Source organism: Lethenteron reissneri, chromosome 46 (assembly GCF_015708825.2).
Source record: "Lethenteron reissneri isolate LAM-NWPU_2019-01 chromosome 46, ASM1570882v1, whole genome shotgun sequence".
Taxonomy (NCBI): domain Eukaryota; kingdom Metazoa; phylum Chordata; class Hyperoartia; order Petromyzontiformes; family Petromyzontidae; genus Lethenteron; species Lethenteron reissneri.
In genome coordinates, this window is record NC_083824.1 from 9649011 (window position 1) to 9661947 (window position 12937).

Consider the following 12937-nt stretch of genomic DNA (forward strand, 5'->3'; position numbering starts at 1 on the left):
TTTATTTTATGTGTAGGTACCGATAGGGGCAGGAGGAGTATTTTCTTCTCATTTTTTACAGCAGTTGTGTTATATCGTATTTAAATATCACACTTAATGCTAGTGCTTTATTACATTTAGGCATCTAGATGCAAAATAAGAAAATCGTTATTTTTTGCATTTCAGAGCGAACCAGAAAACAGACACATTTTCAGGAAAATTTTTCCTTATTACGATGCAGAAGAAATGAGCGTTTGTATTTTTAATGTCCCTTCAACATTTCTTGACGTTGATGCATGCAATGAGTTGAAGATGCCGCTAAGATATACCGAGGGTGTTAAAAGTCTCTGGGATCAGCCGGGTCACTGAATGAGTAACCATTAGGACAGAGCCAGTTCGGACACTTTTGTTTTATGTAAAAAAAGTGGCTTTTAAAGCAATTTTGCCAATTTTGTATGAAACCGCCGACATTAGGAGTATTGTGAATGATGGTACAATTACCAAAATTAACGTGACACATTACTGTTCATTGCCTTTTTAGTTTTAGTGCCAATTGAATGTAAGATTGGGTGAGATTTTCGAAAAGGGCCACATGAATTAATTACCCAGTGGACATTGCAACTTCAAATGTTTTTTTTTTTTACACGCCGAGAATACTTTCTTTGTATTTTCATTTTTTTTTTAAAGAAGGATCATTCCAGAAACTCACTACGAGCGTTATTAGCTGGGCACTGGAATTATAAGTTAAAGAAGCAAGAGCTGTCTCCTTCATCTTGTCACTTTCATTTTCGGACTACGAACATACGCGACGATCCTTAAAAATGACTTTGGTGTTGAAAAAAAAAAAATCCTGTTAAAAAAAACGCACGCTGATTTGGCGCGTGCATGCGTGTGCCAGTTCGCTATGAGCAGTTGCACACTTTGAAGAGCTTCGCCATTTGATCTTGTGTGACTCCTTATTAAGCCATAAATGCCCTTTTAAAATTATGCATTTTAAACTGATGCGTTCGGAACACTTTAGCTAATTTAATCATACTTTTTTTTATATATAAGTGCTGTACGCAGTAATTTGTTCCATTAGTAGCCCGCGATCATATGCAAGTTTTGTTTTGGTGTTGAGAAACTGTGTTTGTAGTTCACCTTTAATATTTTATTCAGATGTGCAATTGACATTGCTACGCTGTTAACGACCTGTAATATTGTGATGCATTAATATGGTTGTACGTTTTTATTACAATTACAACGATTTCACGAGTACAGAATTTGTGTTACAGTGAAGTCATACAAATAATAACTTAGAGGGAATCTACTGCTGGTTGAAGGTCTTCATATTCATTGCTGACGGTTTTAGGGTTAATATAGATTTGAAGTTTTCGTGACTGCAGGGATCCATACTCTTTGGTTCTTTCGGTAAAGTCACGTAGGTATAAAATAAAATAAATTAAATCAAGTGACTTTACCGAAAGAACCAACGAGTATGGTTATAGTTACTATACTCTTAGTTTTTTCGGTAAAGTCACATAGGTAACAAATGAAAAAATCACGACGTTTCGGAGGCAACACAAGTCTCCGTCATCAGGTGGGACCGTCACAGCCAGATTTGCTGCATCAAGTGAGGCAGGGATTCCAAGATGTAAGTTCTTAAATACAAGTTAAGGAGGAGGAGAGGGGGGGAGCTTATCAGAATGTGGTATGGTTATACGGTTGTTTGACCATACTTCACCAAGCTGGTCAATGCTGGTTGGTGAAGTTGGAGCACAGCACCGTTTCAGACATCCCTCACCACTGATGTTCGCCATGGCTGAGAATCAAATGCAGGTGGATAGTTCATAGTGCAGTTCAGTGATCTAACTAGTGCGCGACCGCTCCCCGCTGAAGTCATACTCGTCATGGTTTTTTTTTTTTTACAGGCTGCCTTTGTCTGCGACCCTCAAGAAGTGGCAAGAGTTTATGTCGGGCATCTGTGACAGCATCACTGACTACCACATTGGGGTCCTTACCACGAGCATCCTACACGATTCGGAGAGCCACCACTGGGCAGATCCCAGGCCCTTCTATGAGGTACGTTGCAGGCCCGTGCATAGTATAATAGAATTTACATATATAGCTAACGAATCAATCTTTACACGCACATTTCATTGCATATTAAGCGAGGGATGACAATCTATTTTGATCGGTGAATCGATGTATCTTTGCATGTCTAATCTTCGGCCACCATCTCCTGACTGCTCTCTTAAACCATGGAGGTAAGCAAGTTTCAAGTTTTTCAAGTTTCAAGTTTAATTTATTAGGTATAGCCCTGTGAGCCATTCGGCTCTTGAATCGGGTGCAACCGCAACAAACCAAAAAACAAAAACATGAACAAGAAAACATCTTAAAGTGACTATGTACAAACAGAAAATCCAAGTAAAGACTGCATAAAGCTCAGCATGGCAGTGTTGCTCATGATGCCGAGAGATTTTCCCATCCAGTCTAGAGCTTCGGGAGATGCTGAGTGAACTTCGGAGATGTTTCCAGTGGGGGCATGAATACGGCAGACAGTTGTTCACGATGTGTTTCAATGTTTAAGTTGTTCACCACATTCACAGTATGGAGTGTCCTTGAGTCTCCGTTTGTGCATAAGGTGTCCACAGTGCCCGTGTGATGTTCTCATGCGATTCTGGGCCATCATTTTACTACGTTCTTGCGAGCCCACCTTGTTGTGTGTAAAACCGCAATGAATGTTATAAAACGGCGACCGAACGTCGATCATCGACCTTCCAGGTCAGGAGAGCAACTGTTTAAGCCGAGGCAGTGTGAAGCGAAGAGATTTGATCATCGGTGTCGGCTGTGAGGCTCATGTTTTTCACCTTTGCGGCGCCCCCACCCCCCCCCCCCCCCCCCATTAATTCCTCCACATCTCTTCTGCGCTCACGTTTCCAAGTCCCAAAGGTCGTTGCGGCAGACCAAACTGATTTTCGGCACTTTAAGCGAGCTGGTGGTGGGGGGCGATTGAGCTCGGGGGGCGTGAATGGTGGCCAACGCACGCTCGCAGTCGCGCAGACGCAATGTACCGTTCCGCTCGGTGCAGGCTCGCCGCTCCAGCTGCCCGAGCCCAGAATGCGGTCCCGAGTGGAGGCTGCCATCCTACGGCCTACTTGCCAAATTTACGTACATTTTCTACAATAGATAAGCGAGCGGCGTGTTCTTACATTGTGAGTGTCGCAGCCCCCCCCCCCCCCCTGCAGAGCATTCAATCCACCCACAATGCGGGAGCCATGGTGCCTACTCACCTATTCTACCAATTTAACGTTAATCAGGGAAAGTTCCCCGTCCTGTTTTAAAGGAATACTGACTCCGATCAATTACTCCCATCAACCCCCCCCCCCACCGTTCCCCGTTGTAAATGATCTACCGTGGTAAGATGTGGAGAGAGCGGTGTGTGTGTAATTGCCTATGCATGAAGTGTGTTATTGTAATGTTTTCAGCTGGGTGTTTGTATTTTCAGGGACGAGCTAACAAAGTAACTTAATTAAAAACTGATTGCTAGATTTATCAAAGCAAATTAGACACTTCTGTAGGTTGTTTCCTTTGCATAATGCAAGTCATTATTTTGAGTCGGATGAAAATTCAGAGTAAACAAACTGTGTCATAATAAATCCGCTAATCTCACTTCAAGCGCTCGGTCGGTGAGAAGGGTGGAAACGGTTCATTCGCTTCGCTTGATGAGATATTGAGAGAGGAAAAAAAAATCCATCAGGATTTAAAGGGCATTGTTTTCAAGCATGTTATAAATGTGCAAGTGAAATATTTGGTTTTAAACATTAAAAGTAATTAAAACATATTTTTTTCAACATTTAAATATTGGCTAGTGTCGCAATATAATTTTTTATGTCCTCTATAAAAAAAAAATCACGCGATTTTGTCTGTAAATGTAACATAAAAACTAGGTGATTTTATATATATAATTAACTTAAATTCAGCTGCTCAATGTTGTGGTGTATTGGCCGCGACAGTTCTGGTTTCAGAAACGCTGTTCCGGAGTTATGAAGCTTTTGCACAATTAGGGATTATACACCAATAAAAAAAATTCTGGCCTCATCCTCAATTCATGATGCGGGATAATGGGCGGGGCTACCTGACTAGTGAGTGGGGCTACCTGAGCAGTGAGTGCGACTTTTGTAGGCGGGAATAGTAGCTGAGCGGGCGTGACTTTGAAAAAGTGGGTTGTGCCGACAGAGGAAATCTCTGCCAGCTCACCATGTGTCCCGAAATATGCCCACGAAATATTATAACGTTACACTTTTACACCTGCATACCTGCCCCGCAGGGCGAGCGTTGCTCCTTCAGCTTGCAGATGTGGCACTGCCACCTCGGCGCCCTTTGGTCCGACCTCCGGCGGTCTCTGCCCCCGGCGCTGTCGCGCTCCCTGCTGGCGTCGGTGCTGGGCCGCTCGCTTGCGCCGCTGGCCGCTCGCTACGCCCGGGCCCGCCCGTCAGAGCGCAGGACGCCGCAGGTGCGCGCCGACATCACGGCCGCGCTGGCCTACTCGGCGTGGCACCTGCTGGGCGTCTGCCGCGGCTGGCGGGAGCTGCTGGAGCCGGAGGGGAACGGCGGGGACGAGCACGCGGAGCTGCTGTCGCCGATCCACGCGCACTGCGGCTCGCTGCTGGCAACGCTGGCTGTCGGTACTGCGCCGTTGGATCAGCTACACCTGTAAGTGCGTTACATCCCGATGTGTGTCGTCGTCTTCGTCGTTGTCATCGTCATCATCGTCATCATCGCTGAACAAAAGGTCGCACTCGTTACACACAAAGTGCTTGCCACAAATGAACCACAATACCTTGCTGATCTCATCGAGGAGCATCAACCTTCACGCGAACTCCGGTCATCCTCACAGAGCAGCTTTTGGCTCGCCATTGAACAAAGACGGTCACTGCATCGCGTGATTTTAGATGCGCTTCTGCGACCGTCTGGAATGCTCTTCCTTCAATATTAGGAAGCTACTGGAGCTACGTACGTTGAAATCTAGATTGAAAATACATTTCTTTTGAACCGATTTTTGTCTTTCCTCCGCACCTTCGATGAGCACGGTTGGCTAGGTACGGTGCGAGAGAAGTTCAACATACATACGTACATTGACCATGCTGATTGATGATCTCTCAAAGCTGTCACCATCTCTCATGGTCACGCAATGTCGCGATCCGTCTAGCACCTGTAAACGAGCTGATTTCATCGCTCCATCTCCACGGCTTACATACTCCACTATTGTACATACAAACTCAACAAAATAAAATCTCTCTTTGCATTCGTTCAAATTTTCATTTTCAATCCCAAAACATTTGCTTTGCTGTTTGCCTAATAATGACTTGAACAGCGGAATAAACGTGCAACAGACTCCGGGTTCAGCGTCTGAGAATATAATAAAAGTCACAAAACACCTTTAATGCATCCTTTTTTTTTCCCAAGCTACTTTTCCAATTCAGCTAATACCTGCGTTTAACGAGGGATGCGTTCTGCCGGTGACCTTGTTTGCGTTTGGTTTACGTCAGAGCGTTCAAAGACGGGTTCCCTGCCGCGGAGAGGACACCACGCTTGCGTAAAGATGGGCCCAGGCCTGGCCTCGCTCCTCTGTGGCTGCAGTGGATGAGGCCAGGTCTCTTTGGCAAAGGGCCAGAGAGGTACGTGGCATCTCTCGCACATTACCCTTCCTTACCTCTTGCACCTGTGTGCGTGTGCAGCCCAATTGTGTATCGACTGCTAGATGAGGGCCTATCCACACTGTGCGGATCGTATTGATTGGGCATACTTCACCTCGCTGGTCACCGCAGGTTGGTGAAGATGTGGAACATAGACGTGGGAGTGCAGAAGAACAGTACAACAATGCACTGTCCCATGCTGCCCACCATGTCGTCCCACAATCTAGAACACCTGCTATGCATAGCGGTTACCCATCCAAGCATTATCCAGGCTCAATTCAACTTAGTATTCGGCATCTAATGGTATCGGGCAGTTTCTGGGTGGTTTGGTCATTAGCTATTGGATGAAGTCCCTGCTCTAGTTATGTCGGTCATGAGGGTTGACCATACTTCACTACGCTGGTCAATGTGAGTTTGTAAAGGGGTGGGCGTGGGGGGGGGCAGGCAGAGGGGGAAAGGGCAAGACAATTCAGATATCAATTTCCAGTGATGTTAGCCATGCATTGGAATTGAACTCAGATCATCAGTTGCATGGTGCAGTGTGCTATTCACTGCACCACCATTCCACCCCCATTCGAGTGATAGGAATTACAAAATGTTTGTATTTGGATACAGCATTACCACTACCACCACTACATGTGGGACAATATGTCGGCTCACTCGCTCGTGCTGCCGCAAGTCTCGAAACGTGCTCCCAGAATAAACTGAAATAAACCAATGACGATCGGGGCGCGTTAACGCTCTCGTTTGGGTTTGTGCAGTGCAATTCAGACTCTTGTGGCGTCTAAATGCGGCCACATCTCAAGACGCTCTCAGGACACAGCGGGTGTTTTTCATTGTATAGAGAGAGAGAGAGGTGCTAGGTCATAGGCAGAAGCAAAGCAAAAGAAAGGTCTCGAGTCCTGAATAGGGGCAGGCAGTCGACGGCATGGATTGGCTGGGGGGAAGGGAGTTCGAGACTCAATGAAAACCCCGAGAGACTTGAAGCAGTCGTCGGATAAATGTTTGAAATAATTGTTGTTAACTAAGACAAGCACATTTAAACAGCACTGAAAATGACGAATGGACCATAAACAGCATTTTGGTCAGTAGACCACGTGGGAGATTCTTCCGTGTTGCTCTCGGAGACGGCCTTCACCCTGCGGCAGAGTTGAGTGTGCGCGCGCGCGTGCGACGCTGGGCCGGCCTTGCCCTCTCTGGCGCGTGTCCGTGTGTGGGCTCAGGGTGTACGAGCACATCAGGCTGCTGCTGGCCCAGCCTCGGCTGGACCGGGATCTCCTCGTGCAGACCCTGGTGTTTGAAAACGGGCTGCTGTCCAAAGTGCTGCTCGTCAACACGGGTGCGGCACGATCTATGCGCGCAAACTCACAGATCTCATTCCGTGCAATTTGCATTTCCTCAGCTGGCAGCGCGCGCACGCACACGCGTGTTTATTTGCGGGACGTAGTCACTGCGCGGGAACACATATTTACATTAAACAGATTGTTTTATGTCTTTAGTCATGGCTGCGGAATTGAAAATAAAAGGCAATATATGTGCTTTAAAAGCAATTTTTCAATCTTCAATGACAGAATAAAAAGGTGCGCGTGTCACAGGCACTGTTTCTCCTGCTGATTGAGTGCATAATTAAGCCAGGCAAGATAGTTGAAAGGCTGTCCCTGTGGACGCGTATGGAAATGATGTAAAGACGTTAAGAGTTGTAGCAGCATGCATAGCGCAGGAGGTCTCCAGAGTAAATCTTGAAAAAGGCTGATTTGGCAGCGTGAAGATCAAAAGTATACTGGTAGCATGGAAGGGTTTATTGGCAACAAAGGTATGAGCAGTATGCCTTCACCGACACGTGGAATGAGTCCTGTGGATGTGCTCTTTGGCGACGCGGATATGCGCGCCGTCGCTTACTGTTCTGACAAAGATGGGATTATGTCTCCTGCACTGTTGCGTGCGTCTGCGTGACGTGGTTTGAATTGTGGCCCAGGTCACGGTAAAGTGCCAGCTCTCGGCTAAACAACAAGCGGTTTCACTTTTTCCCCCCCTTTTACACTGCTCTCATGGATTTGAGCCAAGTGTTTTTTTTTCTTCCCCTCACCCAGTTCTTACAAAATGGATTTTGAGTTTAGCCCCGTGCTGGAATTCCATTTGAGGTCAGTAGCTGCCGACTACACGGGCAAGTGACTCTCTTTGGAGCACATGTTACGCTCGGCAGAGACTGAAAGGAAAAAATTAAGCTTTTGTCTGTTGGCACGGCCCGTAGATTGAAAACTCTGGAGGGGCTTATTATAGCGGAGTGATGACAAGTTCTGTCATCACCCACATTCAGAAAAACACAGTCATGGATGCGACGTTATTAGCTTGTTCATCACACAGCTTGACATTCACGCGATTGAGCAGTCTTGTTCTGATCATGTCACTGTGCATTCTCCTGTGCCCAGTAGACAGATTAACTGAACCGAGTACATTAGGAGGAAATAATCTCGAGTCATTTTAAAGGGGCGTGTTCTGTCACCGCTAATACCTTGCATGCAGCAGTCAGTTTGTCACATTGCTTTTGAGAGTTCATGTAAAAACCGGCTTTGCTTTACTAAAAAGACTATCTTAACCGCACTGTGAAACAGTGCATCAAGCACGCCAAGAGCAGAAACGGTTGGCGACTTGTAATTAATTACGCCGTAAAATATTACAAGTCACGATAAGTCTGTAATTTTAATGCTCGCGTGATTTATGGCAGCACGTTGCATCAGTGCAATGCGCTTATGAACTCGCGACATCACAGTTACGAGTTATTTCTTTTTCCCCCGCATCGTGGTCCCTCCCCGTGTCCGTTGGCGCACACGTAATCCGTCACGACGGGCCCCATAATTGCCAGGTCAGAGTTGCGGTGTTCTTGATAATGCAAAAAAGTGTACGGCCCCTGTCTACATCGAGTTCACGGCTCCCGACCCCGGCGCTGCTTTGGCAGGGGTCGAGCAGTGGCGGCCGCAGCAGCGGGCGAACGCGGGGCCGGAGGGAGGAGGCCGCTCCCTGGCACAGGCCGTGCTGCTCACGCTGGGCTCCTGCGAGGGCTCTCCCTGCGTCCTGCGTGACGTGATGCGGGAATACCTGGACAGGCACGCACTCTGGGACCACGTGGTCATCTCGCCCGAAGGTGAGCCCGGCCTCTCGTCTGCTGGCTCACGGTCAGAGGTCGCAAACGGGTTTTGATTCCTTACCCGTACCCGGCCGCACCAGGGTCGCAAACGGGTACCCGTACCCGGCCGTACTCGTACCCCACCCGTACCCGGCCGCAATCAGGTACCTGATACCCGTACCCTACCCATACCCGGCCGAAATGAGTTTCAAACAGTTACTCACCAGTGACTCACGGTCTACCCGTACCCGGCCGCACCAGGGTCGCAAATGGGTACCCGTACCCGTACCCGGCCGGGTATGGGTAGCCGGGTATCGGGTAGGGTACGGGTATCGGGTACCCGGTTAAGAACTCTGCTCACGGTGTTCTCGCGGTGTTCACGCGGTGTTCCTGGCGAGCACTCCCGCGCTTCTTTGTTGCTCGCCCCTGGGACGGAGCGGCTGGGACACCTAAGTTTTTAGCGCTTTCTAGATAACGTGAGCATATTAGTTCTGTCCTTTTGTGCGCACCTTTGTCTGCCTCTCCATTTGTCTATAGTAGGGAGAGGGGGACTGTTATAGCTGGTAAAGGTTATCCAATATGCAGAATGAAAGTTAGTATATAATTGTGTTGCTATTCGGAACTTACCCTATTTGGTTAGCGGCCTAATTGATCACAGGAGGTTGCATGGCAGCATGGACCCAGCACTGATTCAGATATCTCTTCTCACTGATGTTGCCCGTGACCGGCAATTGAACTCAAAATGCAGTGCGCTAACAACTGTGCCATCCCTCCACCTCAAAGTCCAATGATATTGCACTCAAAATCATTGATTGTTCTCTGTTAAAACTCCCATACCTTAATGTTTTTTTTTGTAAAGAGACTGGACCTCTCACCAAATGATTGTAGGATTTTCACCACCGGCTCGGGGCCCATTCATTGAGAAGAGCAACGCTTGCCTCGTTGGAGCAGCAAGACACTTTGCCATGACGTATGGGAAGCTGCCCTGTTGTAGTGGATTGCGCACTGGACTTGCAATCCAGAGGCATTTGGAACAACGGGGCAGGTTTCTGAAACCCCCCCTCCCCCCACCGCCTATGTCTACCCAGCAGTATAAATGGGTTACACAACAGTTAGTCGATTGGCAGGTTGCGTGTGGTGGGGTAATGTGTGGGTAGTCCCACCCCTTCCAAAATATCTGGCCAGCATTGGAAGAGTAGGCCAAATCCACTCTGGAGGGGTTTCTCTCGAGAGCTCGATTTAGCCGAGGCCCTTCCGCCAGCAGTGGCTTGAGCAAGTAATTGCAGGGATGCACCGTTATCTTTTTACATATCGAATAGAACAAATTAATAAAAGGGGGACTGAGCGGTCCCGTACGGTATATGTCTTGCCATCGCTGGTTAATCAACCTGGGTTTGCACCGACCACGGCTGTCGCTCACATGCCACTCTGCGCCTGCCTCTGTTCCCCTGCACGCCTCTTGCGGTGATCCTCTGTGGCCAGGGGACGGGAGCCAAGAATCGGCCGTGAGCGAAAGCCTGCGCCTCCTGCTGTCTCCGGCCCGGGATGTGCTGCTGCTGCCCGTGCTGGAGCTGCTGGAGGCCTCGAGGGCGGCCGGGAGTGATGCGGCAAAGGAACTGCCGCCCTCTCTCATCGGCAAGATCCCCCCTGAGTGGGGGTTTTCGGCATCGCAGAAGCAGGGATTTCCAGGTAAGGGAGACATGAGGTGGCGCAACGGTCAAAGGTAAAGGTGCAACCCCCCAATTTCCCTGCTCGCACCGCTGCTGGTGGAAGGACCTCCAGCAGAGCGAGCACTCGAGAGCCCTAAGATGGAGCTCTAGAGAAGCCCTCTAGAGGAGGGTATTTGGTCGGCTCTATCCACAGTTTACTCGTTCACGTGACAATGGCGGGGGGAGGAGGAGGATTTATGAAACGCATCCATTGTGTCAACCGCTGCGCCTTGAGGTTGAATAGGACCAGCGACCTCTGGATTGCAAGTCCAGTGTGCTGATCGTTACATCACGGCAGGATTCTGTGGCCAGCCATCTTTGCAGGATCTGAGACAAAGGACGAAAGAGCCGCCGCTTATGAAAAGCTACAACACCACAATCAAGTTTAGTGTCACTCGGGGTCATCTGCCGAGGCTGTGTTAGGGCACGTAGCCAATAGCATCTCATTATTCCCACCGCAGGAATTATCTCGCAGAGCAGTTTAAAAATTACCCGCTATGTGCCTTGAACGTAACATTCTCATAATGAAGCATCAGCAGCAGCTACACACTTATGAAAGAGTGAGTATGGTTATAGCCAATTTAACGGACATATCATTTGCAAAAATGAATAGGTGCCATTTTGTTCGTATTATTACGCGTAAAAAAAAAAATTCCCGCGCTGAGATGGCCGAGTGGAAGCAATCTTGGAGCTGTGGCTCGTGAGGCAAGCAGGCGCAAGCGCCGCCCTGCGTGCAGAGTTAAAAAATCTGCCTAAACGGCCTTTCTGAAATAAGACCTTTTCCGTGTCATGTCCCGCCGTTGTATTTTACACTGCTTCTCGCAGTCATCCATCACTGTTTTCATATGCATATTGTGATAATCCATCAAAGGGGCCTTTTTGTAGCTGCGAGTTTTTGCCAGCCGTCGCTCATCAATCATCGGGCAGAGTCGTGCCGCCTAATGCGTGTGGCTCGCTGGCAAGAGGCGGGCCGACTAAGATAGATCTGTATCTAATTAGGCAAGGCAAAAACGAGAGATGGCGTGCAGGGGAATTCAGCACGGCTTCCTAAATGCAGCTTTTGTAAATGTTAGCAGGGGGAAGTCCTGGTGGGTTTTTTTGTTGTTGGTGAAGAATCGATGCAGAGCCATATAGAGGTAAAGACAGGGGTATTGGTGGGATGTGTTTCCCTGGCACTATATCTTAAAAAAAATCAATACGTGTTGAAGCATTTTATGCATCATAGATCAGATACTTTGGGAAGGAAGGATTACGTTTCCCCAACGCATCGATTTGCTGATGGGAATAAAAAGCTTAACACATATTATCAATTGAGCGTATCTGCTTTGTGTTAAATAAATAAAGTATAATATGCATTGTGAATACCGTCGGATGTCTTAATTAAGTAGTCCACGGTGTAAAGGTTGTCAAACACCTTTTAACATCCTTCAGGCACGCTAGAGGTCCTGCCCGTGTCACGTCTGGAAAGCGTCCTCTGTTTCCTGCCGCTTTGCACTTCTTTATTATCGGGGGGAAGCGATCACCGGGAGGCAATATGATCAGTGACATATATATGGTGAAAGATCGCAAATTGTCTCACAAAATGCGCTGCCTTGAATTGTATTTAACAAGATGGAAATTAACAACTTAGAATAATGTATTTCATATACAGAGTAGCATTTGGAGTGGTGGCGCAGTGGTAAGGGCACTGCACTTTGAAACAGCCATCATCAGTGGTGAGTGATATCTGAACTAGTCGTGAGCACTCTCAATGTCGCCAACTCACATTGACCAGCGTGGTGAAGTATGGGCAAACAAACCCGCGTAACCGACAAGGCACAGGGAGGCCTTCACTCATCAGTGGCTTGACATTACACACGAAGGTTATTGGATACATTTGGCACGCGCAACAAGCCATCTCCTCCTGCCGCTCCACACGACTGACCTTTCCCTTGCGTGGTCCTCCAGGCACCGTGGACTTTGTGGAGCGAGCCCTCGAGGCCACCGTGCAGACGCTACCGATGGCCGCGGCATCTATTTCCACGCCCATCAAGGTCTTCTTCTCCTCGGTTGCTCCTGAAGAAGGCGGCGGCGCTGCCGGCGGCCTCTCAAAGCTCCGGCCGCCCCACGGCTCGCTGCTGCTCTACGCGCTCTGCGCCCTGCTCTGCCGAACGCTGAAGGACGGCAATGCCGTGGAGGAGGCCACCGGCGTCACGCTGGACCGGGCCGCGGCGGAGGCGTTGGCGCTCGTGGCGGACTGCGTGCGCGCCGTGGCGATGGAGGGGCGCGATGATAGTGGCGGCGGTGGCGATGGCGGCGGTGGCGGTGGTTGCTCCCTGTCAGTGCGACGCACCGTACAGGCCTTGAGGAAGCGGCGGCCAGACTGGGTGGAGGCCACCCTGGCACGGGCGGCCAGGATCGTTGGAGCACAGTGAGTCTGTGCAGACGTTAACCCTCACTTCTTATGA

The 12937-nt window shown here is 48.8% G+C and overlaps 1 protein-coding gene across 1 annotated transcript in view; it reads left to right on the forward strand.

Moving 5' to 3' along the window:
• The window catches only part of KIAA0825 (KIAA0825 ortholog), a 70188-nt gene that overhangs the window by 16121 nt on the left and 41130 nt on the right, over positions 1-12937 (forward strand). Inside the window, 7 exon segments of the mRNA XM_061570608.1 lie at positions 1890-2040; positions 4289-4674; positions 5511-5639; positions 6881-6996; positions 8614-8799; positions 10264-10470; positions 12438-12900. Coding sequence (XP_061426592.1) covers positions 1890-2040; positions 4289-4674; positions 5511-5639; positions 6881-6996; positions 8614-8799; positions 10264-10470; positions 12438-12900 — 1638 coding nt within the window.